Below are 27,076 nucleotides of genomic sequence, written 5' to 3' on the forward strand. Positions count from 1 at the left end.
CGTGTGTGTTCGTCAGTATAAGAGCAGCTGGGATAAACTGAGATGACATGCAGACAGAAAAGACACTGCCGAACAAGCATCAGACATCCTTGAGTAAACCATGGCTCCCTCTATTTCTACATTAGGGACCAAATGAAGCATGACTGAGAAGGCAGGAAGGCAATGGCCACTCAAATAACCACTCGTTACAACAAAAGTATGCAGAAGAGCATCTCTGAACGCACAAAACACACTGAACCTTGAAACTGAAGAGCACAGAGGGTGTGTCAGCCAAGAACAGGAAACTGAGGCTACAATTCAGACAGGCTTACAAAACCGAACAACAGAAAGCTGCATTATGCTGCCTGGTGATGAGTTTCAGTTTCAGATTGCAGGGTCAGACTTTGGCATAAACAACTTAAATAATCATGGATACATCCGGCCTTGTATTAATAGTTCAAGCAGGATAGCAGCAGGATAACGCACCACGTCACAGAACTCAAAAGTTCACTGCACTCAAACGGCCTCCACAGTTACCAGATCTCAGTCCAATAGAGCACCTTTGGGACATTGTGGAAAAGCACATTCACATCATGTGTAACAGTGTGATGCTGTCATGTCAATATGGACATAAATCTGTGAGGAATGTTTCCATCACCTTTTTGAATCTGTGACATGAAGAACTAAGACTGTTCTGAAGGCAAAAAGTGGATCCCACCAATATCCTCGTGTTAGTGTTGTTCCTGGATCATCATAATTAATGTTGGTCCAGGTTCAACATTGCAACTGACCAGTCATTGTTGTTGTGACGTCACAGTCCTGCAAAAGGAAAACACCATCACACCAAACCCAAACCCCATAACCATAACCCTAACTACAGCCCCGTAACCCTAACCACGATCCACATCCTAACCCCCAACTCTAACCCCAACCCTAACCACCCCCCTTTTGGGGGATTTTTTTTCCCTAAGTGGACATTGGCAGATTTTTTCCACATAACTAAACTATGACATCATAGCAATATGAACCTGGGCCAACACAAGTGAAGTGAAGACACGGTGCAGACCTCACAGCGAGCTGAAATCCACTAAAAATCAAACCTCACAATGGATTTGTGAATTCTTTTACTCACATCAAATAAAATCAACTAAACAAGCACTCAACTAATCAACTCATAGATCAACAAAATCCACATTAAGAAAGAAAACACATTTTCTAGAGCATTCAGAATAGTCTCAGGTCCACCTTGTCTCAGGCTGTTGACAAGGTGACCAAAACACTCTGTTCCATGTTTTCCAGATTCTCAGTTCACTCGAATTGTTTGTACTAAGCAAAAGAAATTCCAAGGACGTAAGGGAAAACATCCTAAAATAAATGTGTTTGTATGGCATTTTCCCATCATGAGCTTCCAGAACTGTTCAGAAGTACTTGTTGAAAAACTTATTATACAGCATCAGAAATACTGCAATTCCTCTGTTTTACATCATTTGAATAGAGAAGAGGTGATTCAAAGGGGCAGCTATTCTATCAAATGGAAGAAATCCATGAGCTGAAATTGAGTTTGCGTGCTGGATTATGGGTCAGGTATCACACACTGATCAGTTCAGCGCGGTTGTTTTCCTTCAGAGCTGCTGACAGTTGGCTGAGTGGAAAAATAACAAAGCCCCGACCACCTCTGCTCTCCAGAGTCTAATCTGCTCCATCCACTCTTGCCATGGGAACCAGGTGAGCCGAAGAGTGATGTAACCTGTTGCCAGACTTGTTTACCAAGCGTGTGTGCTCAGCCCTGTTCAGTAAGCTCGCTTGCTTTGGGACAGCGACAGCGATCAAAGATGATCCACTTTAGTGCGAGTGTGACAGTTTCGAGGCTGAGGAGGTTTATATACTTTCAATGTGACAGGAAATGGAGAGCTTCCTTCCTAAATGAGGTTTCTTCCATTTCAAAAGGTCAATTTTATTTACAGAAAACATGAAACCAAAAGGTGCAGACTTCACACACTCTGAATAAACTACAGCATCAGGTCATGAAAAGCAGGTGTAACTCTGTATAAAGATGTTTGCCTAATACAGGGCTTCATCAGACTTATCTATTATGATAGGGGGAAGATTTTAAATCAGATCTGCACAAATCCAAGACTGCACAGCTGAAATCTAGACTGACCACACTCCTCTTTGGCTGCACATCCATACACAGACATTAGCAGCTTCAGTCTAAAGCTGGGCAGTGTATCTACTATAACAAACTCCTTTTAATGCTGCAACTGCCCCCATCACTGCCATCACGTGATTTACCAGTGCTCGTGAATTATGGCCATACTGGAGGTACAATGGACAGTGGTTACTTGTTTAAGGGTGAACAGCCCAGGGACCCTGTTTCACTTCCCATTTGGATCTTTTCTTTTATTTGCACCTAGTTTCATTTTTCACTTCTGGTTACTGCTTAAATTTTGGGACCAAAGGTTGCTTGGTTATGGTTGGGGAAGGACTGCGGTTTGGGTTAAAATGTGCAAATTAGCAAAGGCAACCCCAGCTGTTGACAAATGAAGTGCTGGAAGTGACGATCACCTTCTCCGCCATAGGTGTCGGTGGCTGCTCACTCAGTCGTCACTACGAAAGCATAACATGCAAGAGAGCCAATAAACACAAGCTGAAGGTTTAAACCGATGTTTCGGATCACTTAACTACTGTCTGCATCAGTGCAGAAAGTTCTTTCAGCATTGAAAAGTTGCTGTCTGTATTTACTTAAGAGACGCCGTGTGAATTTTGAAACTGAAAGGCGTGAACAGAGGTATTAGTCTTTACTGCTTTCTTTTGAGAGCGTGAAAAAATATTTAGCTGAATCATGTGAGCCTGAGTTTCAGTCACAGGTCTCGAGACTACTCAGCAACCATCGGTCACAAGAAGAAAATGTGTGATCAAAGATCAGTTGTAAGTGGTTGCTGGAAGTTGATTCCAGTTGTTGTGAAACAGGCCTAGAAGATGGCAGTGACTCCCCGGTAACCACCAGTTGCTAGGGAACAGTGTGTATTCTGTGGTGAGATGGCAAGTGGCTTCTGAAGGTTGCTGGAAGTTGCTAACTACTTGCCGAGTGGTAATGAAACCGTGAAAAGTGTGACAGTGGAGGGCCTTGAGTGCCAAAATGAATTAACTAAATACACAATCAAATAATAAATTAAATGTGTTAATTAATTATAACGGGAAATAAATAATTGTAAAAATGTTTTAAATGAAATGAAATGACATTTTATGATTACCTATATATTTAATGAATTATTTCCCGTTTTAATTAATTAATGGGATATTTAATTTATTATTCAGTGATCTATTAATTTAATTAATTTTGGCACTCAAGGCACTTAATATGCAGCACAAACAGACGCTCTTCTGCAGCAAGAAGGCACAACTTTTACTTTGAAGGAGAACATTCCCCGTTTCCGGTTTCTCACTGAGTAAGAATTTGTCAACTCTTTACAGACAGGATTGTATCTTCCAGGCAACCGCAGCAATCTGCTCTTGACTAAACTACTACAACCTGAAAAAAAAAAGATTGTTCCTGACCACTGAAACCAACACATTTCAAAAGGTGCAACTTTTACTTCGAAGGTGAATAATCCATATTTCCAGGTTACCTTGAACTTTTTCAACTTTCACTGCAGACCTGAGAGCAAACTGCAAATGTTTACAGACAAGTCTTCCACGCAGTCACAATGGGAGTTTTGCTACATCATCCTCTTTGCTCAAACGTTCAGGGAATGCACGCTTCTCCCCAGCAACTGTAAATTGCCATGTGGCTGCCGATCAGTCTCTAGGCCTGAGTGAGGCCTGAGGCAACTTACAAAGGGGGGCAATTTAGCCATCAGCAGTTCTTCAGGCTACAAAAGAATCAATTTAATTTCCAAGCTTTTCTAAGCTAATGTTGACTAATTGCTGACAATGACCCCTGAAGAGAACAACTAAAAATCCAACCTGAGTGCTGTACATAGAAATCAGCATACAGGCTGTTAGAAGCAACAGATAGAGCCAGGCGAGGTCTCACTAAGTTATTTTTACAATCTGATCGGACATTAGCAATAAAATGCATTTAAATGAAAAAATGTCACCTAACAAAAAAACTTACGTAACACATAACTGCACCCCTTGTGCAATTATGTGTTGTGTCTTTTCAAAGCCTCCACCAACAGAAACACAGATATTTACATGACACAAAACCACAGTTTCTGGTCACTTTGTGCATCTAACAACAAGGCTGTGGCGGGCAAATATTGTGTGTATTCTCTGAGGTAAAATTGCAGTTTCTTCCAGTGGACTCTGATGGAGTGTAACAGTTTCAGTTCCTCATTAGATTAAGCTGTACGGCTGCAGGTAAAGCAGTGAAAAGGCCACAGCAGAATAAGGCTTTACTTTCTGTTATGGTTGGTGCTCCTGTTTCTGATTTTGTAAAACTGTAGCAGCATATATATAGATATAGATATAAGTTCATGAATTTCCAGCTGATTAACTTGTATTTTTAATATCTAACGCTCCTGTTAGCGGACATACTGATGTTTCTGAAGAGGAAGCCTCGCTATTTTTACCATGCCAACTAAGTAGCTGTGATATCTCACATATCGCTTTCATAGAAAAGGCAGATAATTATCTTCTGTCACCATTCAACCTGCAAATATCAAGACATGATCTTGGGTATCCATATCACTCAGCTGTACATCTAATGGTCTAATGTTTTAGAATCAGAATCAGAATCAGAATGGGTTTATTGCCAGATGTTGAGGTTTACAACATTAGGAAATTGCTGCAGTGCTTCAGTGCAGACAATAAGAATTAAAGTGCTATGTAGAAAGAAAGATATGTGCATGAGATATACATGAGATATATACATGAGAATAAGAATTATGAGTGCTACGTAGAAAGATATATACATGAGTGCAGGTGGTGATCAGTGCCAAACATGAAATGATGCAGTGACACAGCGTAGGGTCATGTGTTTTAACTGAAAGTAGGACAAAGAGGATGACTGTGTGAGAACAACGTAGGGCTAATGCTGAGAGCTTCTCTGAGTATCTGATATGTAACCTTGTGTGATAAAGCTTGGCATCATATTTCATATGAATGCAACTTCCCGACTTCATTAATGTTAAAGTTGGTTTTTAAGGTTCTTTTTCTACTTAAATAGCTGTTTAAACTGTTGCTCCAGCTGCTGTTGTGTCTGGTGATTATCTCTGGGTGTGAGATAATCTTCTTCCCTTGTGACACGTGTTCACTTCTCTATTCCAGAGCCGATCAGAATGCGGGGTGTTTAATTTACAATAAACCCATCAGTCCTGTTGCTCACACTGGCTTGGTAAGGACTTGTGCAAAGTGGTAAACAAACCTTGATGGCTGCAGGTCAGCGCCATTGAAGGCAGGTATCTGTAACTGAACTCCAGCAGCAAACCCGCCCGGCATCTCGTCTATAACTCGAACCAGACGTCCAGAGCACAGAGGAGCTTTTCTTTTTCCCTGAGAAGGTGTGACACTGTGGAGCACCTTAAAACTGTCCCTGGAGATTCTTTTGGTTCACTGTGGTTGCTTTTGAGTTTTCTGAGTGACTTTTTTTAAGTCGGTTTTTACAGCCCAAATAGGCAAACTTCAATATTCATACTCATTTAAGTATAACACAGCACAGGCGCCAACCACAGACTTCCCTAAAGTCAGACATGTTCTGCGATTAGATACACCTCACTTTTTAAAACTGAGACATGCGTCTGTCTGTTTAACTTCTGCTTTCTACATGAAAAAAGCACATCTAAAAAGAGCTGTATTTTTAGCAAACTTGAGACAGGTTCGCACCAGACCTCTTTACCCAAAGTTACCTTTTTGGCCACTGCTATGTCGAATTTTGGAGCCAGACATTACAATTTTTGATAAATTGGGTGGAGTGCTGCACATTGCTATAAGAAATAAAAGTTAATCCACTGGAAATGTCTCTGCAGCACTAGAGAAACTGATATATGTTTAGCACAAGGAGCTATTTTTGCACACATCATCTGTATTTCAGCTCAACCGAATTCACAACTGCTAATGGACATACTGATCCTTCTTCAGCGGTCAGTGGTTACATATGTAACCAACACTGCCTTGTTTTTTTCACTCAGACTTTCTGAGAAACAAACTCTAAAGCGGAAGATTTCAGATAGAAGATGAAAGGAGGTCCTGCAGAAATTTTCAATATAAGCTCATCCAACTCATGATCTGTCACAGTTCACAGGTTGCTGTCTTTGGTGAAGTACAGAAATAAAGTTGTGTCCACTGAGGCGTCAAGGAGACTTGCAAACAGTCATATCTGGCAAAAATGAATCTCATTCAGCAATAAGAAATCAAGATGACTGTTTAAAAGGACACAAGTGCTATGCAGCAAAGTAAAACTTCAAGCTATCACATCACTGTCCCCCCGAACAGAGGGAGTAAAATCAGTTCTGTTTGTTAGTGATCTAACATCCAGTTTTCAAGATACTGTGTTCAAGTTTTGTGTGATGGTAATTTTGGTGAAAGTCACACCAAATCTTAAAATAAGTAAAAACTTTATATGAACCCACAATTTTTATGGATCGTCTTAAAACTTCACAGCAATATACCAGGCCTCAGGGGACATAAGTACCTAGGTTAGCTAAGCATTTGACCTTGACTGCCATTGTTAGGGCCCAAGGTCAACTTTGACCTTGGGCCCTAACAATGGCAGTCAAAAACTGATATATTGAGTAATATATCATATGAAAGGGCATGGAGAGAGCTTTACAACACACCATTGTATTTTTTCAATGTGATGCCCTACAGCTTGTGCATCCAGTAGGCACAATCTTCTGTTAACGGCTCTGCTAAATGGCTTGAAATTAACAATGTTCAGTATACAAGGAGAGGGAATTTAAGTAAACTCCAAGTATTGTACATGATGTATATGCTGTGAAAAGCTAAATGACAGATGTGATTTGAGATTTTTTTGAGGTTTTTTTAAACATTAAACGGACAATTCACTAAATGGCACCTGCTAAAAAGCCTCCCTGAGGGAAAATTTAGAAGATCTTCTATTTTAAAACTCAGCTCCACACCTGACACACTGTATAATACTGATGGTCTTTACTTGTCTTTGTCAGGTAGGCATTTTGTGGAAATCACTCAGAGAGAGGCCAGAGATCCAGGTTTCTGACAAATAATGCAATACATGTTCAAAGTATCCTGAATGAAGCCGCCAAAGGTCCACTGTGAAACAGGAAATCCCTGCAAGCCCTCTTTACATCCATGCGTGATTCTCATTTCCCAGTGTGGCACTCAGTGAAAACAAGTTTCAAAGCAGGTCAGTGACAGCAGCTCTGACCTTAAAGTGAGCACTGGGAGAGGCGCTGGCGTTTTGCCCGGGGACACTCGAGGAGAGCATCTGGTTGTTGTGGGAACGCAAACCTGCAACCTCCCACTCAAAGGTTGATCTCACACAGACTAGCTGCGCTTCTGCTGCTGCTCAGATTTAAATCTGGTTCAGATGTTCCTGCCGATGACTCCGCCGAGGATTTCAGGTCATGCGAGGCCACTTGAGAAGCCGCCTGCAGAGTGTGGGTGCACCTGAATGACACTGAGCGTGCTCTATGTGTTAAAACTGTGGCGTTCGACCCTTTAACCTCCTGATTTCTGGTCTGAGGTTGCAGAAAAACACAAGCCAACACAAACCGCGTAGAAACACAAAGTACCAAGCAGGAAGCTCGTGGACTGGTTATTAGCTGATATCTCATATGCAAAAAGTAGTAGAATAAAACCACCTGTCACACAGAAAAATTTGATTCAAATTATGAGATGAAAGGACAGAAATCTCTCCCTGTTCGCTACTCACTTTGCTTTGCATTTTCAGCTTCGGCTTCTTTTAAACATCTCTAGGGAACTGCTAGCTTGGTGTCTGAAATGTAAATTAAATGTAAATTGATGGGGTTTTATTTGCTAGACTCTCACTTTACCTGGTGGGGTTAACTTTTATGTTCTTATAGGAAAAAGCAACAACAGGTTAAAGGACTAAAAAGAAAAGACAAGCCAAAAATATACCACAGATCAACCCACGAGTTTCAAGAGAGTATTTCTTTTCTATAAAGCCTTAAAAGCCTGGTTTTGCAGTTCTAAACATATAATTACCGGGCACATGTGCTCAAACACAGACTGAGCAAAGCCATCTGTGATATCTGTGTGACTGTGATTGATGAGATGAAGTGTAACAAAAAAATGACAAACGTGACTCTAAAAATAGCAAAACCTGCAGAGCAGTTATTCCTGGACTTCCTGCTCTCACATCTCAAACATACATACACTTGAAGAAAATACGGACTGGGTACATGCTAAAGATACTCATCTGTAACTCAGAAAACTGTCGGTGTGATTACTTTGTTGTGATCTTGTCACACATCTACAAGTTCTCTCTCTCTCTCTATCTCAGCCCTTCAATCAGCTCCCGTAGTAAGGAGTTGACCTCCAGGGCAGTCCCCCGATAACCTCTCGTGTTAAGAAGTCCAACTTTATGTTTACAGGTTGACTCTAATGAACAGCTTTGGTCTCTTTAGCTGAGTTCTCCCTCCTTTACACCTGTAGGCAGGTGAGTTATTTTAACTTTGGCACATATAGGGCCTTGGGGATAGACACGATGCACATCTTCAGCCTCACCTCTGGTGCCAGTGCCCCTTTTTAGATTTAAATTGCGTGTGGACATTGAGGGTTCTGGGGAGGAGCTGACGCCCGATATTGTCTGGCAGAGGTTCTTCTGCGCCATATGCACTGGCTCGCTGGATAACTGGGGCCCGGGCCTCCTCCCTGCCTGCTTCTGTTCCTGGGGGTGGGGCTGTGGCTCCCTACACCCACTATTAGACACTACATGGAGAAACCTTATGAATACAAGCAGGCTCACACACACAGGTTCGCACAGACACACAGTATCTTGGGCTGCCTCTGCCTCTAAAAATATTTCATATTATTAGCACTCTGTGATGTTTAGTAACATTGTCACTGTTATTTATGCATATTTTGGTCGTTGCTGTGGTTTCTCTTTCTCCCTTTTACTTTCAAACCGTCGTCTTCTATTTTTCTCTCCTTCTGTTACATCGTTTTAATTTCGTTACTTCTTATTTTTTCTTTTGCTTTCTTAAACTTACTCATGTGGCTTTTGTTAAGGCTCAAAGGTAAGGGTCACTCTGATTAAATTTAAATCTAGGTGTGCTAAAGGAGCTGGAGTCGGTGAGCTGGACCGCTCAATCGTGCCTTGTAAAGCATTTTAATGCAATTACCAGATTGATAACCTGGTTCCTGTGAGGCTATATGCACTAACAGATCATGCAAGAAGTCTGTGCATGAGTGTTCATGAGTGAAATTTTAGTTTTTGGTTAGTCTTAAACCTTACTTATTAACATATATCTATAAAGCTAACAAGCTAACTAGAATTAGCTTAGTATTTCAGCCACTCATCCAAATATGGTCACTTCTGGCTCCAGAAAAGCTACATGACAGCGCACTCCAAAAACCGAGAGGCTGAAAACTCTCTTTGTCATCTGTCTCCTTGCAGGCTCTGATTGGCTGTTGTTAAAGTTTACCAATGTGTGGAATTGCAAAACCCTCTCATTAACAGCACAACTACACAAACATGCGCACCAAAGTCCCACAGCAGGTTTGCACTTCACATGTCATGACAGGTTAATTGGAGATTACCTTGCCCAAAACTCCCCAAACTCTGGGCGCATCTTAACCCATGATAAAAATGTTTTAGACCGAGGCCGTTTGAAAACACCAACAAAGTCCCAGAAAACTGAAACAGATACTGAGCTCGCAGCAATGGTGCTACTTTGTAGTCATGTACTCTTTACAAGGAAACCTGCAGTGAGCTTAGATTGAAGAAGTTATTTAGATGAGTGATGGAACATTTCTCTCACTGATGAACAGGATCAACTTTCTAGGATTTCCTTATCTGGATACCTGAGCATGCATCAACAGATCGACATGATCCACTAATTATACTAACAAACCATCACATCCCAACTGACCCAGTGCTTTAACTACAGCATAGCAGCTAGAAAGTTTTCTTCTTGCTCTTGAGTCAAAAACAGATCAAAATGACAAAGTCATGACTGAAATTCATTACAAGTACAAAAGTATTGCACTGCACAGGTGTAGAAACCAAGCAGCTAGCCATGCAGTCTGCCTTTACAAACATTTGTGAAAGAAGGGATCATTCTAAAGAGCTCAATGAATTTGAGTGCGATGCTGTAACAGCATGCCAGTGTTGCAACAATTTAGTTTATGTAATATTTCCCTACTTATTATTAAACCCACCATCAACGTTATTGCAAAGCAGAAGTTTTTAGAACCACAGCCACTTAGACCACATGCCATTATAGAGCAGAGTGTGCGAGTGCTGAGCTGCATCATGCATAAAACTCTCCAAAACCTCCTCTGGCATTAACATCAGCGCAAAGTCTGTGCACCAGGAGCATGGCTTTCTTTTACCAAGCAGCCCCTACAGGTGTAATGTGCACATAAGTGAATGTTTTTTTCCACATAGTGTTCTTTTTACATGTTTACTTATAAAAGACTAAACTGCATTTCAACAATAAGAGCAGGCTACTATGAATTATGTTAAATTCAGACTCAATGAAACTGTGCTGAGACAAGGCTTTAGTGTCTGTTTATGTCTGAGTTACATCATGTTTGCACCAGTTCTGCTTTTATGCAATAATTTCATCTCGTAGGCTTTTAACCATAGATTTGTCTATTGTGTGTTTTAAACAAGTTAAATAAGGTGGGGTTGAATTGCTGTGTGATTGCCGTCTATACACCATTATACATAAATAAATACTGCATATTTGCTTGCTAGAGGCTGGACTCAAGATTAAAGTTGACAAATTTCCTTTAGCAATATAAAAGAAAACATGACATCAAATATTAATCATAAGCCATGGTCATTTCAAGAAAAAAAAAAATCAGTCAGCAGCTCCCACCTGACCCCTCACAATCAGCTGATTTTAACCTTTGAAACATTACACAGAGCTCAAATCTGACTATGTTAGAAAACCACTGTGACCCAGAAGGAACTGCAGCAAGATGAGAGTGGGATCAAAATGTAGGTAAAAGGGAGACCTTTCATATGCTGTAACTTGTTTTGAGCCACCGCCTATCCCACATGTTTACCCAAACTACAGCTTTTGTATTTTTCTCCAGTGACTTATGAGAAAACTGTTCAAACGTCCAGGGTAAAGGTGCTTGTCTTTTAGCCCTGAATATGGATATGAGGTCTCAAGACTCCCTTTTTTCCCCCAACAAAGTTGAGAAAACCTTCCCCCATCCTTTCAAAGTCTCAGGGCCTTCAACTTGGAAAATATTCATAGCGTGAAGCTAAAATATAACATGGATATTGTGCTTTTTTAAACAAAAACAAAAAAATCAGCTGATTATGAGAAAGTCAAGCGGCAGCTTTGCTCAGCTATGACTTGATTTCATGTGGACTGATCTTAAAGTGAGTGCAGCATGACTTCACTGTGTTACTGTTTAAAAAAAACAACTATCTATATCTAGAAATGACATTAGGAACCAAACAGCCTGCATCTCTAAACTTTGCTGTGATCTTAGACGTTAATTTTGTAAACACGCTTGCAATCTAAAATGTGAAATACAGCAAGGGGGTGCAGGAAAAGTGACTTTGCTGTAACTATTAAAAGCCTGCAGCCTCTGTGGGAATGGCTGTAGGCTGAATGGATGAGCTGTAAGTGTAACACGTATGTGTAAAGCACGGCCCCTGATGAAGCCCTGCTTGGCTAACCCTGCTGTAAATAAGACATCTGCTTCCAATAATACTCCAAAACACGACATATCTGAAATCGAGGCGAGATGGCTATCGCTGCATTCCTCACAGCACAGCTCCCTGCAAGAACAATGAGCGGCCAGTGTTGTTGCCGCTCGCTTTATCTGCCAGATCTGTCCTGGAAGGGGCGTGGACTGTAAATATGAGTGTGTGTTACGTGTGTTTGTGTCTGAGAGAGAGAGAGAGAGAGAGAGAGAGAGAGAGAGAGAGAGCGGGGGGGGGGGGGAGGGGGTGTGTTGGACTCAGAGAAACACTCCCCTGCATTCACACAAAGGCACTTTTGTCTCAGACGCGCCAACGACACCTTTTCAGAACAATAGAAACTAAAGATGATTTTGGCGCCTGTTCCCTGCTGGAATTAAGACACCAGAGCCAATATCATACCTGCAATTTAACACCTGTTTCACAACCCAAGTATGAAAGAGCTCAGTGAAAGAAGCACCCGAGTTGATCTGGAGTTGTTTGCCAAGTTCAGTGTCTGTTCATAGTTTTCTTTTGGGGTCATTTCTTGTGTTTCTTAGTACTTTTCCAGCATCTTCCCTATCTGCCCCAACCTCTCCTTGTCTTTGTTCCTACTACTGCAGTTAAAATTGAGGAAAAATCTTCAACATAAAGATGTCCTTGTTCTTAAGTACGTGCAGGATTTATTAACCCCCATGGGCTATGTTAGTTACTCTGATGTCTCAGTTCGCCTTTGCTGGTTGACAGTCTCCACACTGAGACCAGAACTGTGACTTTAACTGTGAAACATTAATTTAGTGAAAGGCTGTTATGATTGTTTACGGTAGTTTTAGTCCTTGGTTTGTCACTAATAGTGTTATTTATTTTAGATATTCTGCTCTTTTTTGTTCTTCCCAGGGATTTTATTTTTTAGAAACTGATCGATATATTAGCAGGGCTGATATGTAAGCCCATATTAGTTATTAACAATTTACCTGTATCAGCATTCATAACGGAAATTAAATGAAAATTTAAAAGGCAAAAAAAGACAAGAGAAACATCCTTTAGGCATGTTATGAATGTTCATGTTATGTAGTTTTGGCATTGCACAACTTCCCTGTTGGGCGCACGTGTTTGGAACGCTACAAACAACCAGCTGACGAGAGCAAAGTTGAGAAAAGTATGAACAAATTTTTTTAAACAACATTAGAAATGTGAGGGAGATCTGTTTATGTTTCATGTGCCTGAAAGACAAAAAAATATCGGCCGATATATCAGGTTTTTATGATAATCAAATATCGATATTGGTCTCAAAAAACTTCAATTGGGCTGTAACTTTTTAAAAAATTGAAATAGTTTTTTCTAGTTTATCTCTATGAAGCGGTTTGTAACTTTAAGAAAAGTACTTTATAAACTTATGCCATTATAACCACACAGTTGTTTTTAAATTATTCCAGGCCTAAACTGACATCCCGACAGGCTTAAGCACGGGATAATTTGGCATTTTTAAGACTTTTTGTTAGGCACAAGCTACAGCTGTTAAGGATATTTTCCCACCGTTCCAGGAAAAATAAAAAATACAAATCTGGAACTTTTAGAGACTTTCAGTTCTTTATCACACTCATCACACTGTTTTTAACAATTATTTAATGCAACACAACACATCGCATACTCATAAGAAATGAAGTGGGACTTTCTCAAATTACCTGCTCCAAAAGTCCCATTAATCCAAATGTTGGCTTTATTAGCCAACATAAATATGCCTATATGCTTTTACTCCAAGGACTCAGTGGCATCATGATGTTTTGACCTTGATATGACAACCAGGAAGTGAAAGTTGGGACGTTCGTGTTCGTCACATGTCAGTCCTAAGAAGAAACAGTGCCTCTGCTGAAAGCTGGCCCATCGCATAGAGCACCAAAACAAAACCTTAGCAGCAACATCTAACCATTTTATTCCCATGTGAGTTCAGTCTCAGAGCAGTTAGCAGAATCCTTAATATCCTTAGCTTGTTTACACTGTTTTTTTTTACAACATGAACCACAAACCATGCTGCTGTAGAGAAGGTAAACAGACTGGTATTTACATTGTGCTCTCCTACTTAATTTTTAGTGCTCAAAGCACTCTCTCACATGCCTCTTTCACACAAGTGCTTTTTAACTTAAAATTCACACACTCGTACTCAAATGGATGCATCAAAGGCAGCTCAGGGATCAGTATTTTACCCAAACATACTTCAACATGCAGGCTAGAGGAGCCAGGGATCAAACCAGCAACGTTCTGATTGGTAAATGACCCACTCCACCTCTTGAGTCACAGCCACCCAAAACTTTACACCCCATCCACTACTAACCAGGGTCGACTCTGCTTAGAGATCGGCAGGTTCAGGGTGGTATGGCTGTAATCCAAAGACCCCCTTCTAAAGGTTCTTTCCTGGACTTTCAGGGTTTAAAAGGAACCATGGTGCTAAAGAGGACCAGTCTGAATTATCTTAGTGCACTTTTGACAATTTAAAATCAACAGTGGTGCTATAGAGAACCAATCTAAAGGATTTTTAAGGGTTTAAAATGAACCATGGTGCTACCTCCTAAAGTTTCATTATTGTACTACTATGAGAATAACCATAAATAATAGGTTCTTTACTGGATATTTCAGGGTATTAAGGGACTGAAATGCTACAGAAAAAAACTTTTTAAAGGTTTTTAATGACCCACGGTGCTACAGAGAACCTCTTGAAGGTTCTTCATTGCTCTTTAAAGAGTTTAAAATGGGTCATCGTTCATTGGAGAACCCCTCAAGAATGCTTTGGTGTTTTCCCGTCCTGCAGCGAGAGAGCCGGATGTGACACTAGTATGTCCCAGTGGCAGCCAGCGGTACTGCAATGAAAGAAATTCCCAAGTGAGGCTATTATGCTGAATTTGGAATGCCTTAGTTTTACATTCACAAGGCAATTTGTAAAGTCCAGGAAAGTTTTTTTTTTTTTGCTTTGACGCACCTAAAAAGTAACCGTTATTCAACTGAATTGGCACCACTTTGAAGTCCAGTATCCAGCTGCAATAAAACATCTGTGGGAAGGAGTCAAGTAGCCTCCTCCAACACCTCTGGGACGGAGTTTAACCCCAAAACGGAGCAGGCCCTCGTTTCCTAACATCACTGCAAGTTTCTGCAGCCGGCTCCAAAATGTGGAGGCTGATACGTCAAGAACGCCTGCAAGCATTTCTCATGCAGATGTCCAAATACTTCTGGCTACTCGTTGTGCAATTCAACCTTCTTGTTATTGTTTTACAACTTTGTACAATCCATCCGCCGTCTCTTTGTCTCTGTCACACATGGACATTACCATAAATTTAAATGCTTCCCTTGTACAATACAGTGTAAACATAAAGGTACACTGCCGCAGGGCAGGCTGCTGTAACGCCGCCTCCAGACCTCTCTGTGGGCTTAACTGACTCTCACACTCACAACTCCCTCACTCAACACTGTTTCCTGAAAGAAAAAAGAAAAGAAAGACAAACTTTTCCTAAAAACTGAACATGGCAGACTTACGTAACCCTTTGCGTGACACTGAACTATGTTAATTTGAGTGGAGGGAGGGAGGGAAAAAACAAACTCCCCTAAAACACATAGAGAGAGAAGGAAAAAGACAGGAAAAAAGTATGTTGTGGCAGTCGGAGGAGGAGGAGGAGAAAAAACAGAGCGAGTCTCAGATTACGCCATCCTCCCTCCCTCCTCCCTCGTGGAAACATTGCGTGAGAGCGCTCTACGTCCTGATTATGATTAATGCAGGTAGTGCCACACACATACGCACACATACACTGAAACCGCGGTTCTGGCTGGGTTCTGCCGTGGGTCCCTGCTCAGGCCTGTGGTTCTGTACGGGGCAGTTAACACTCCGTCTGGCTTGTTAAAGCTAAAAATCACAAACTGGTAAAAATCACAGTGAGGAGGCCAGCGTGGCTGAGAGCAAAGGGTTCTTTATGGCACAGCAAAGGGTCTCGAACAATATATATCCCCAGGACGCTTTAGAGAACCCTTCTAAAAGTTCTTTATAGCACTTTTAATGGATTGAAATGTCCATGCTGTTATGGAGAACCTTTCTAAAGGTTCTGTGCTGCACTTTCAAGAGTTTAAAACAAGCACTTTGATACAGAGAACCCTTCTACAAGGTCCTTAAAGCACTTTTAAGGGTGTAAATGATCAACGGGGCTATATAGAATCTACAAAGAACCCTCTAAAGGTTCTCTCCTGCATGTTTAAGTGTTGGAAATTAACACTGATTCTATAGAGAACCAATCTAAAGTTCTTTCCTCGATTTTCAGTGTTTCGAATTAACTATGTCCCCCCTGGAGAATCCCTCTGAAAGTTCTTCACGGGAGTTGTTTAAACTGAACCATGGTGCTATACAGAACTTCTTTAAAGGCTCTTTACAGCACTTTAAATATGGTGATAGAAGGTTATAGAAGATCCTCTACAAAGGCAACAACACAACTAAGGATATCAGCTGAAATGCAACAGGATGTTATGGTGCCCCATGATGCCTTAGAGGACTCCCATACAGTGGCCCATGGTGCTACTAAGTCTTAACAGTATGGTTAAGGGTCTATTATTAACTTACTGAGCATTGTTCTCTGGAGAGCCTGCAGAGCAGCGTAATGTGTCCAAGACTCAAATACAGTGCTTTATAAAAACTCTCCAAAGTTATTTACACCCCTATGAGAGGTCTGATGAGGATACTTCAGGATGGTGTTTTCGAGAACCTCTAGAAAAGCACCTTGAATAATATAAGTAGAACAATTAGAGCCTGGTGCTTTATATAACCTCTAAAGGGTTCTTTCCCAAAGGGTCTAAAATAGACTTACATACTTGTGGTGACTTTGGAAACAGCAACACCATCTACTTGATCCTTTAGACATCCTCACTCCTATACAGTATCTTCCATCCATCAGCACCACAGGGGGCCTCTAAAGGATCTTTGAAGCAGATTTATTAATGTTTTTTAAACTATGTGGCCATTGCGTACCAGAGTACTGGATTACAATCAGAAGGTCGATGGTTAGAGTCCCAGCTCCTCCAGTCTACAGAAATTACATGAGCACCAGTTGGTTTAAGTGTCAATGAAGAGATTTTTTTCCCACTAGTTTACATCCAGTTTGAATTGTTGTTTCTTTAAGAACATTCTAGTTCAGTGGCAAGAGAAAAGTCCACTTCTAGTGGTTTATTCACAGCAAAATTCATGAGCAATAAGCCTATCATTAGTAATATCTCTATTTTTTTCACTTTAGAGGGCTGGGCAATCTGAGGGCTCTGTTCTTCTGTTTTTGTGCAAAGAATAACTTTGTGGTTCCCAAACTGAAGACCTCAGGGACCTGCAGCAGCGCTCGAAGGGCTTCTAACAAGTCCTGAAACATCATCTCTGACAAAGCACAGAAGAACAAAGATTCACTGTGCTTGGCTTCCCTACAAAAACGGGATAATGAAATGAGCAAAACTCCGTCCAAAAATGGTTCCTTCTCTATGCAGAGGTAGTTTTCAAATTGCGCCGTTGGGGGGGGGGGGGGGGTTTCTGAGGCGTCCTGATTGGGGAATCAAGAGGGAAACAAAGATACTATACATATATTAAAATCATAAGTAGAATCACAGGAAGGTGGTACGATGAGATTTCTGATGTGGGGTTTCAGTCTTTACAGTGTCAACCTCCCCGCCTACAGGGCACACTCAAACAAAAACTCAAAAGATAAATCCCAGTTCAGCACCATCCACTTCTGAGGAGTCCTTTAAGGAGTTTTTAAAGGCCACAGATCAGTCTGGGAAGGCCAGCTGTCCTAGATGGTATAATTAGATTTAAATGATACTGAAGCAACAGTTAACTTTATTCTCCACGCAGTGCTGCTGGACCTCAGCACTTCACATTACCTCGCGGTGGCTGGCCAGCATTGCATAACCACTGCAGGGAAAAATAGACTTTATAGCCTTATGGATTCAACAAGCCAGCTACTATTGCACACACACACATAGAGGGCACAAACACGCTTATTACAATGTAACGCAGGCTATAATACAGGAGTAGTGCAGGGATGTTTGCACAGCTGCACCTAAAAAAAAGGAAAAAGAGATCCCTGGTGTTAGAAAGCTTCACTGTGACATGTATGCGTGCTTTGGGGAGAAAAACACACAGATTGTTGCTCAATATAAACATTAAAAGCCACCAAAGCGAGGTGTTTTAACAGGATTACACGTCCTAGCTTCTATGGAAGGTCAAAGGGACTGCCCGTACTGGCACAACTGTAGTATTACATTAGTTAACAGTAAAAAGCGTTATAAAGCTGGTATAAACCACAACACGGAGCTCATAAAGTGCAATAAAACGTCTGTCTTTAGCTCTCCGGTCACCTCAGACACCTCAGAGTGCTCGGAGGTTTTGCTTTGCGGTGTTTGGGGAGTTGACTTACATTTTCTGGACGGGCTTCTTCCGTTTCTTCGCGGCGTAAAGCGCCGTATTCGGCAGCATGTTGAATTCAGAAGAAACAAAGTGAGCTACAAGTGGCTTTATCCCGGCTTTATGTGCGCGTTAACAGGTCCGGGCGTGTTCAGAAGACTCGCATGCCCTCGAAAAAACTGAAAAGGAGACGATTAGAAATCCCCCCCTCCTCTCGGTCCTCGACAGCTTCGCGTCCCGAGTGCCTCTCAGCCGAAAAAAAAACCTTTTTGTTGTCTTTAATCGAAACAAGCCTCTGGTAGAAGTTCAAAACTACCACAACTTTTTATTTCCACGACGTGTAGGCCTCCTCGTCCGAGATACGGGCGAGTAAAGCGACTTTTAGTCGTTAAAAGAGTGAAAAGTCCTCGGAGTAGTTTTATGTAAGTCCTCGGGCTGCGCGTCACCTCCGTAGTGATTTGACAGGGCCGCTCAGCCGCCGCGCGCTCCCGTGGCGGTGAGTGTGAATGTGTGTGTGTGTGTGTGTGTGTGTGTGTGTGTGTGTGTCACTGTAATGAGAGAGCAGAATATTTAAGGTGGTCCAAATGTGGGCCAACTGAAATACACACCGCAGCCGAGGAATGGTTAGGAAACCGCATTCCAACCGGGAAGACCTTAAGGACTGTTTTTTTTTTTTATTGTAACGCTTGTATAAGGCGTTTACTAACAAAATAAATAAAAAGTTAGTCTTTAAATAATATTTATGCTCATAATTACAATTACAGTTATTGAAAAGCTATATATGTTAATATATGTATATATATATATATATATATATGTATAGAGAGAGAGAAATATTTTCTGATATTTGCATTTATGTACAAATTCTTCAACACTGTTAACATTTTTATGAAACCCAACAGACAAAATAAAATTTAATATTTACTTATATTATGTAAACTTATGATGTAATACTTAAAAGTTGATACTATAATCTATACTTACTTTACACTTACATTATGTTCACTTAAAAGTACACTTACATTATATAAATTTATGTAAGATTATAAAGGAATACATCTAAATTAATACTATAGCATATTCTTCCATTTTGCTTACATTTTGTGGACTTAAATGTATACTTACATTAAATTTTAATAAATTGTTCAGTATTGCAAATGCTCCATACATTCCAGTAAATAAATAACTTAGAAATTACATCAAACAGTAATATTACTGAGAAAAATACATATACGTGGCCATATAAATAATGCATTTGTTTTGCCTATAAGCATTACAACTAGTTATAAATTTATTAAAATTTTTCCTATAGGCACTAGTATATCTTTAACGATCATATTGGTTAAATAAACAGAATTTAAAAGTTCTAAAATTATTTGAACTCATTTCTCTAATGTCTAACATAATTTCATAAAGAAAGTCATATTTAAAAATTCAATCAATGTAAACACAAATGAAATTAAAAATATCAATGGATTATAAATCTTAAAACGTACAAAAAATTAAATACAAATTAATTTAAAAAAAATAAACAACTATTATACTTTACATTTAGTCATGTATTTTTTGTTTATTTCTTATTTCTGGCATGTACAACATTTCCTATAGTGGAGTCCATTGATGGTAGAAGTAGGACAGGATCCTTCAGATACTAGACGCTGGTGGGGGCAGAGATGGAGCAAGTAGAGACTTGGACGAGGATCTCCATCTGGCCAGGATGAAGTGGAGTTCGGAGTCTGAATGGCAGGATAACAGAAGATAGCTGATATTTAAAGAGCACAGAAGTGACTGATTGGCTTGCAAAAAGTGGGCAAGAAAAGGATTGGGTCAGAATCTGACAGTGTGGCAAAGTGTAAGTGGTGTAAAGGACAGACTGGTGTCCCAAACACCCAGGAATGCAGGTATATGAATGAATGCATATCTGTTTCATTGAACATACACATAAGCTTCATAACAAGGATGTAAAACCCATTTTGATCACCAGTGGGCCGAACAAATATGAACCATAGGTCCACATTCAGTCTTCAGAGAAAGAGAGTTTCCACAGGACTCAGTACAGTCTTATGGAAAACTAAGTACACCTCATAATTCAGTAGCTCGTAAAACCACCTTTAGCAGAAACAACTTGAAGCAGTTGTTTTCTGTATGACTATCAGTCTCTCACATCACTGTGGGGGAATTTTGGCCCACTCCTCTTTACAATGTTGCATCAGTTCATTGATGTTTGTGGGCGTTTGTTTAATTACACCTCCCTTAAGGTCTTGGCAAATGAGGTCAAGGTTTAGACTTTGACTCTGCCATTGCAGCACCTTGTTTCTTTTTCAGACATTTAGTTGTAGATGTTATTGCAGTGTCTGGAACCCAGTTTCGGCCAAACTTTAGCTGTCAGACAGACGGCATCACATTTGACTCTAGAATATTTTGGTATACAGAGGAGTTCATGGTCGACTCGGTGACTGCAAGGTGCCCACGTTGTGTGACTGCAAAACAAGCCCCTCCACCACCGTGCTGACAGCTGGCATGAAGTGTTTGTGCTGATATACTGTGTTTGGCTTTGTGCATTATGGCCACACATCCCCACTCTGGTGTCATCTGTCCAAAGCACATTGCTCCTGAAGTCTTGTGGTTTGTAGCACAGCTTTGCATCAACCTAAGCTGTGCGGTTGTGTTTGTTTTACAAAGAAGCAGCTTTCTCCTGGAAGTGATGAAAGCATCATGCGACTGTAACATTTACCCTGCTACCCGAGGACTATTGAGTCCGAGATATAGCTCTTGGATTTTTTGCAGTTTCTGAGCATTGCACGATTGGTCTGGACCTTAGGGTGAATTTGCTGGCACATCCACTCTGGGAAGACTGTGGCATTTTTCATAGGACTGTGAAGAATCCTATGAAGATGTCATTTTTTCCACATTGTTGGACTTCCACCCTTTTTTAATTGCAAGCATGTACTATTCTGAAATGTATAAACCATTCAAAAGATGATTAATAGTGCAAAATATTCTGAAGGAATATTTCATCCACAATGAAATTTATAGACTCCACTAAATCTTCAAAAGCACAAAAACTGAATTAAATAACCAAATTTTATGTCTATCTGTCTATTCTATTAAAAATTTCAAAATATTTTTTAGATTTTATTGGAAAAAACATTTGATCAGAAAAATGAAAAACAACCATAACAAAAAACACACCAACACGTGTCCCCTTGTCTTTTAGTCTTGAAGAGCTTTGAGCGGTCAGTGAGACTAGAAATGATATATTTAAATCCCAGGAGGGAACATCAGTTCAGGCTGATTTGCTACGTCAGTATCTGTTCACCGTATAAGTCACTGATCCAACTGAGATCCTGGCTACTTAACAGGGCTGTTCATTTATACAAAAAACAAAAAAACAGAAAAAAAAACCTAAGACAGTTTTGTTCACTGACTGGTCCAAAATTCCTCCCACAAAAATCTCTCTCGAGCAGAAAAGATTTGATAAATGTCGGTAAGGCTGCTAACAGAGAATCACCAAGTTACCAAATTCAAGAATTAAGCGATTCACCAATAAGGATGTGAGAAGTACAAATGCTTGTATGTTTACAGGTTTATGCAAATGAAGAGCAGACTGCACGTCATGAGTAAACAGTACAAAAATACACATATTTCCAAAGATTTCACAATTTACAACTTTAAATACATTTGCAGCCAAAACACACCTAATGAAAGATTTAGCACATCAGCAGCAAAAGAAATCACAAAAAACTCAATGCAGTCTTAAAACATCTGTATTAGAAAGTGGAGACAAATGGGAACACAGCTGAACTGAATAATAACTAATGAGACAAAGGGAACACGCGATACCAAAATAAAACAGGAAGAAACTAAACGAGAACAGAAACACAGACTGCAAACTGACACACACACACAAAAAAGGGAAACAAAACGTAGCGACAAGACTGACTAAACACAGGGGACACGATTTACTAAACACAGCAGACAAAACTCTGAGATAAATGAATACTCAGTGCACGAAATACACGAATATTCAGCAAGCAAGGAATAATCGAATGAAGATTAGAAAGTCAAAAAGCTCAAACACTGGGACAACCGACCCAGGACCACACACAGGCTGTTTTTACTTACTTACTTATTTCTTTATTTTTAGAAACAATGTTTAGATTTAAAAATACTGGTTTAAAGGGGGCTGCATACTTTTGGACATCTTTACCTTTATCATCATTAAGCTGATGTTGATTTTGCACTTAGGATTTATTTTTTCACCCCCCCTTCCTTTTTTATCTAGTGGTTTCACTTACTCCATCAATCACCAGAGGCTTACTCAAGCTACACAAACTTTTGAAGGCCACACTGGCTCAGTTTGGACAGGACATGCTGGTTTGGCCTGTCCTTCAGGTCATCTGAGGACATTTTTTGTGCCCTTCAGAGAATCCAGACCCTGAAGTGCAGCCCAGCTTATAAAACATCAAGTTTGTTTACACAGCCTTAAAATAGCTAGTGGTCGAGCTCAAACTAAAAACATGAAATTTGGGAGATTTTCCCACGGCCGTGCAATTTGAAATGTTTAAAAATCACTCGGGTTTTACGTAAAAATGAATGATTTGGCAGCACAAACTGTAAAACCGTCACTAACTGGGTGTTATTTGAAGTTGAAGGCCAGTTTCTTTGCCATGTGGCTGAACTCTGCCTGTACTGACAGAGGTTTGCAGTTAGAACAAGGTGCGTGTACATGTTTACTCAGTGTTTGGGTCATTTGACAGCCCGTGTCCTCCTACGGTCTGTCAGAGGTAGGTGATCCAGGCTTTACAGGATTGTGAAAGTGAACGATTCGTGTATTGTTTATCGTTTCGGTGTAACCACTGTCAGCATGATATATCATGGTGTTTTGTGCTAAGCGAGGGGCTTGTTTCGGCACACCAAATCCATTCCTTGTGAACTTTTTGCCTGAAAATAAGAAGCTCAGAAGCTCCACTGGTTCAATCACAACATCTGTCTGGTATAAAGTAAACTGGAACTTTTGGGGTCGATTTTTTATTTGTGATGGTTCAGGTTGTGTAACACACCGCTGACTTCCAAGACTGCAGTTGTAAATATGAACTGTCACGCATCGGGATTCTGCTGGATGGAAACAATGACAAAAAGCAGCACCAAACAAAAGACGAGGTTTTTATTTAGAGCTCGAAGCTCAGCTCCGCTTTGTGCTGCAGAAAATGCACCTCGGGCCTAATACACGTAATTTATTTAAAGCAAAACCCCAGCAAGAAAAGCCTGATTCATACTTATGCAGAGACAAACACACAGAATGTGCATTGACAGACAAACGTGGTGCAGCTTTATGAGCAAGAATTAGCCAAAGCACGCACCTAACTTTATTTTCCTTACTTCATGGAGAGACAAACTTATTTAAGGCAGATTTTTCCAGATGTTTGTCACCACACAGGGTGTTAATGAGCCCTCTCAGGCCAGGTACTGGTTACTAATATCTCACTTTTAACAATGAGCTGCTTTCTTTTGCATGCTGTTCTGTCAATGAACTGATCCTGGAACTGAAGCTTTCGTTACCCGTTTTGCAGCCTGTAATGTAGGACGTCTTCACAGAAGCCGCTCTGCTGGTGGCTGGTGTTGTTGGTTACAGGAGCCTCTGATGATGTGGGAACCTCAGAGTGGAACTGAAACTGTCTGGAAAGAAACCAAAAGGACTCACTTTGGACACTAAGTTATTTTTCTTTAACTCGCAAGCAGCTGATCTATTTAGTGACTAAAATGGCAGAGTGGGGCAACACATAGGTGTTAAAAAACACACACATATAAAAACCACTGTTCTGTAGTGCCACTGAGATTGGTTTGGTGTCAGTTGTCTGCCTTATGTTCCCACACCCTGTCCTGTTCAAAGGACATTTGAAAAACTCAGCAGCAGAGTCTCATGACTCACTTATTCGAAAAGAAAATCCACAAACCGTAATGCTGACCAGAAGGAAGTGTGCATCCACCCCCCGACGAGAGGCTCTTGCAGATGTCGATGGTGATCCTGTGGTCACTGCTGCACTCTAGTCCTAGATGAAGGATGCAGGTCAACGGAAAGAAAATTGTCCCTACACGTAGACTGTATATGGACGATGATGATAGCTGCTCGATGAAGCTCAGTAGAAGGAAAATGTTCCTGACGTATAGACTGTATATGAAAGATGGTGATGAAAACTGGAAAAAGCTGAGTAGAAGGAAAAATAGTCCTGAGACATAGACTGTATATGATAGATGGTGACAGAAATAAATAAATGCTTTAAACTATAACTATAAATGAAATTTGAATTGAGAAACTGAATAAAGCTCAGTAGATGGCAAGTAGTCACTATACATAAGCTGTATATGAAAGATGGTGATAGTTGATTGCTGAAGCTCAGTAGAAGTAAAATAGTCCCTATATATAGACTGTATATGAAAGATGGCAATAGCCAGTGGATGAAGGAGGCAGCTCAGTAAAAGGAAAGAGTCCCTAGATATAAACCATATATGAAAGATGGACCGCACCTGAGTACAGAAACTGTAACAATAATCTATTAACTAAATTATTTTTGTAGCCATAAGACTTGATTGTGGCTTTGATACTTTTAACGTTATTTGGACACTAGTCCATAGTGTCGTGTTATTCACAGTAGTCAGCCACTTGTCTGCATTTTCCTGTCATTAGACGGCTGTCAGCATCCAGTATGTAGTCAGCTTTGGAAAATGCATGAACTGGCCCTTTAAACAGCTCAGACGGCAAACTAGTTCTGTGAAATGTCACTTTTGTGAAGTCCAGCAACACAATGATAAACATCCCAGATAATGAATTTATTACCTGTTGCCACGTTTTGTTAGTATGTGCATCACTCATAGTTATTGAGACATTACAGTGTGCATGGATGTTTACTGCAAATCATGGGACTTTGAGCGAGGGGGAAATATTGTGACAGCTTTGATTGAGGTCAGACTGTTTGCTATAAAATTAAGTTGACTGTTCATGGGAGGCTAAATAGGCCCCTCAGGCCACTGGGAAATGTGCCTGATGTGCGGTCACTTTCATTCGTATAGCACTCATACACCACAGAAGCAGTCTCAAGGCACTTTAAAAACCCTGACGTACAACCCTATTGGTTGGGACGCTGTGTAAAAATGTACATAAAAACAGAATGCAGTGATCTGAAAACCTCATAAACCCATATTGTATTCACAATAGAACACAGAAAACACAGAAGAAGATAGTTGAACTGAGATATTTTACTACGTCCTGAAAAATATATGCTCATTTTGAATTAGATGTCAGTAACACTTCTAAAAGGTTCTGACAAGGGGTTACACAAATTCGTACAATTTCGTATGACCACACCCACATCGCAGATAAGTTGTAGTACAAGCTCAGTTTAATTGCTTGGTGCACAGGAGTTTAGTGCTTCTGCAGCATGACTGAGGACTTCACTGAGCTGCTGGGACTGTGCAGGTAGAAGTAAACCTTACGTGTCTTTGAAACTAAAAACTCATTCTTCAGCTTGTGCAGCTGGTTTTAAAGCATTTAAAGCAACTAAAATATGGCAAAACAAATGGAATAAGAAACGGAGCAGATACAATAGGGCCTTCGCACTCTCGGTGCTCGGGCCCTAAATATGACAAGAATATTGTGCGCTAAGTCCCCATTTTTAAAATTTTTACTATATTTTTCATGTTTGTTAAAGATATAAAATAAAGTGACTTGAGCTGAAGAGTTTAAATCTGCAATTAAGACCACAAACCCATCAGGACAGTATTTACTGAAGTCACAGATCAACTGAAAAATAAGGTTATTTTTTCTCATAGACTTCTATGCAATCTGACAGGAGTGGCCCCCTGCCGGCCATTTGAAAGAATGCAGATTCGAGGCACTTTCAGTTTGTATTCCTATGTGAGCAGCGCTGCAGCTTTTTGGGGTTTTTTTTGGAGTAACTAGGTCATGATTTATGGAAAAAGGTTTTTTTAATGTGTTTTTGTGCGCGAACCTAATGGAACTTGCCTTGTGGTTCTCAAAGGCAGATATCTGCAAAACTGGGTAACTCACACCAAAACAGTCTAGATGGTTACAGGCCAGAGGGAAAAATATGTAAATTTGATATTTTTAGCAGGACTGTGGTGAGGACGACTTTTCCCCAGATGCTGTGTTTCTTTTTCTTTAAAGAAGAAAAAGAAAAAAAGACCATCCTGGTTCAGAGAATTGGAAGATTAAATTTCACCCTCAATTGCTGAAAAGATGGAAAATGTCCATCAATGTAAATATCTTTGAGAGAACAAAACCCTCTTCCTTGCCATGTCACAAACGTGATGTCCTCCAGCCCAGGCCTGAAGGCATGATTGTTACATATTGGAGCATCCAGATACATTTTAGGAGCCTTTACTGTGCCCAATAGTTGGTTCCAGACCTTAATTGAATTTTGAATCACAGGATTTCTGCCATATAGTGTATTCTTCACTTTTATCGGGCTATTAAGCAGGGCTGGAAGACAAGTTTGTCTACAAGACAGGTGTTCCATCATTAACCATGAAGGCTGTCCTTCCAAATCAGCACAGCCAAAATGAAAGAATATTTAAGTGTGCAGCCATATAATATACTCTAAAATTTGGGAGTCCAAGGCCACCACAAGTCTTCTGTTTAACAAGATGTTTTTTTGGAAATTCTAGGAACCTTACCCAACCACACAAAGGAGGATACAATAGAATCCAGCTTTTTAAAATATGACTGGGGAATATCTCTACAGCACTTTGATATTGATCCACATATCACTACTATTGATACCAGCTTCGGTATCGATAGTAGTGATATGTGGATACGCCTCTAACCTGTAGGCAACCTGTTGCTTTTTTGT

General features: G+C 40.3%; 1 protein-coding gene across 1 annotated transcript in view; it reads right to left on the reverse strand.

The window, feature by feature from the left end:
* Positions 1 to 18,704, reverse strand: part of ahr2 (aryl hydrocarbon receptor 2) — a 118,024-nt gene extending 99,320 nt beyond the window's left edge. Inside the window, exon 1 of the mRNA XM_026157809.1 lies at positions 18,220 to 18,704. Coding sequence (XP_026013594.1) covers positions 18,220 to 18,278 — 59 coding nt within the window. The 5' untranslated portion in view covers positions 18,279 to 18,704. The remainder of the gene's footprint in view (positions 1 to 18,219) is intronic.
* Positions 18,705 to 27,076: the final 8,372 nt, after the last annotated feature.

This window comes from Astatotilapia calliptera, chromosome 23, assembly GCF_900246225.1.
Source record: "Astatotilapia calliptera chromosome 23, fAstCal1.2, whole genome shotgun sequence".
NCBI classification, from domain to species: Eukaryota; Metazoa; Chordata; class Actinopteri; order Cichliformes; family Cichlidae; genus Astatotilapia; species Astatotilapia calliptera.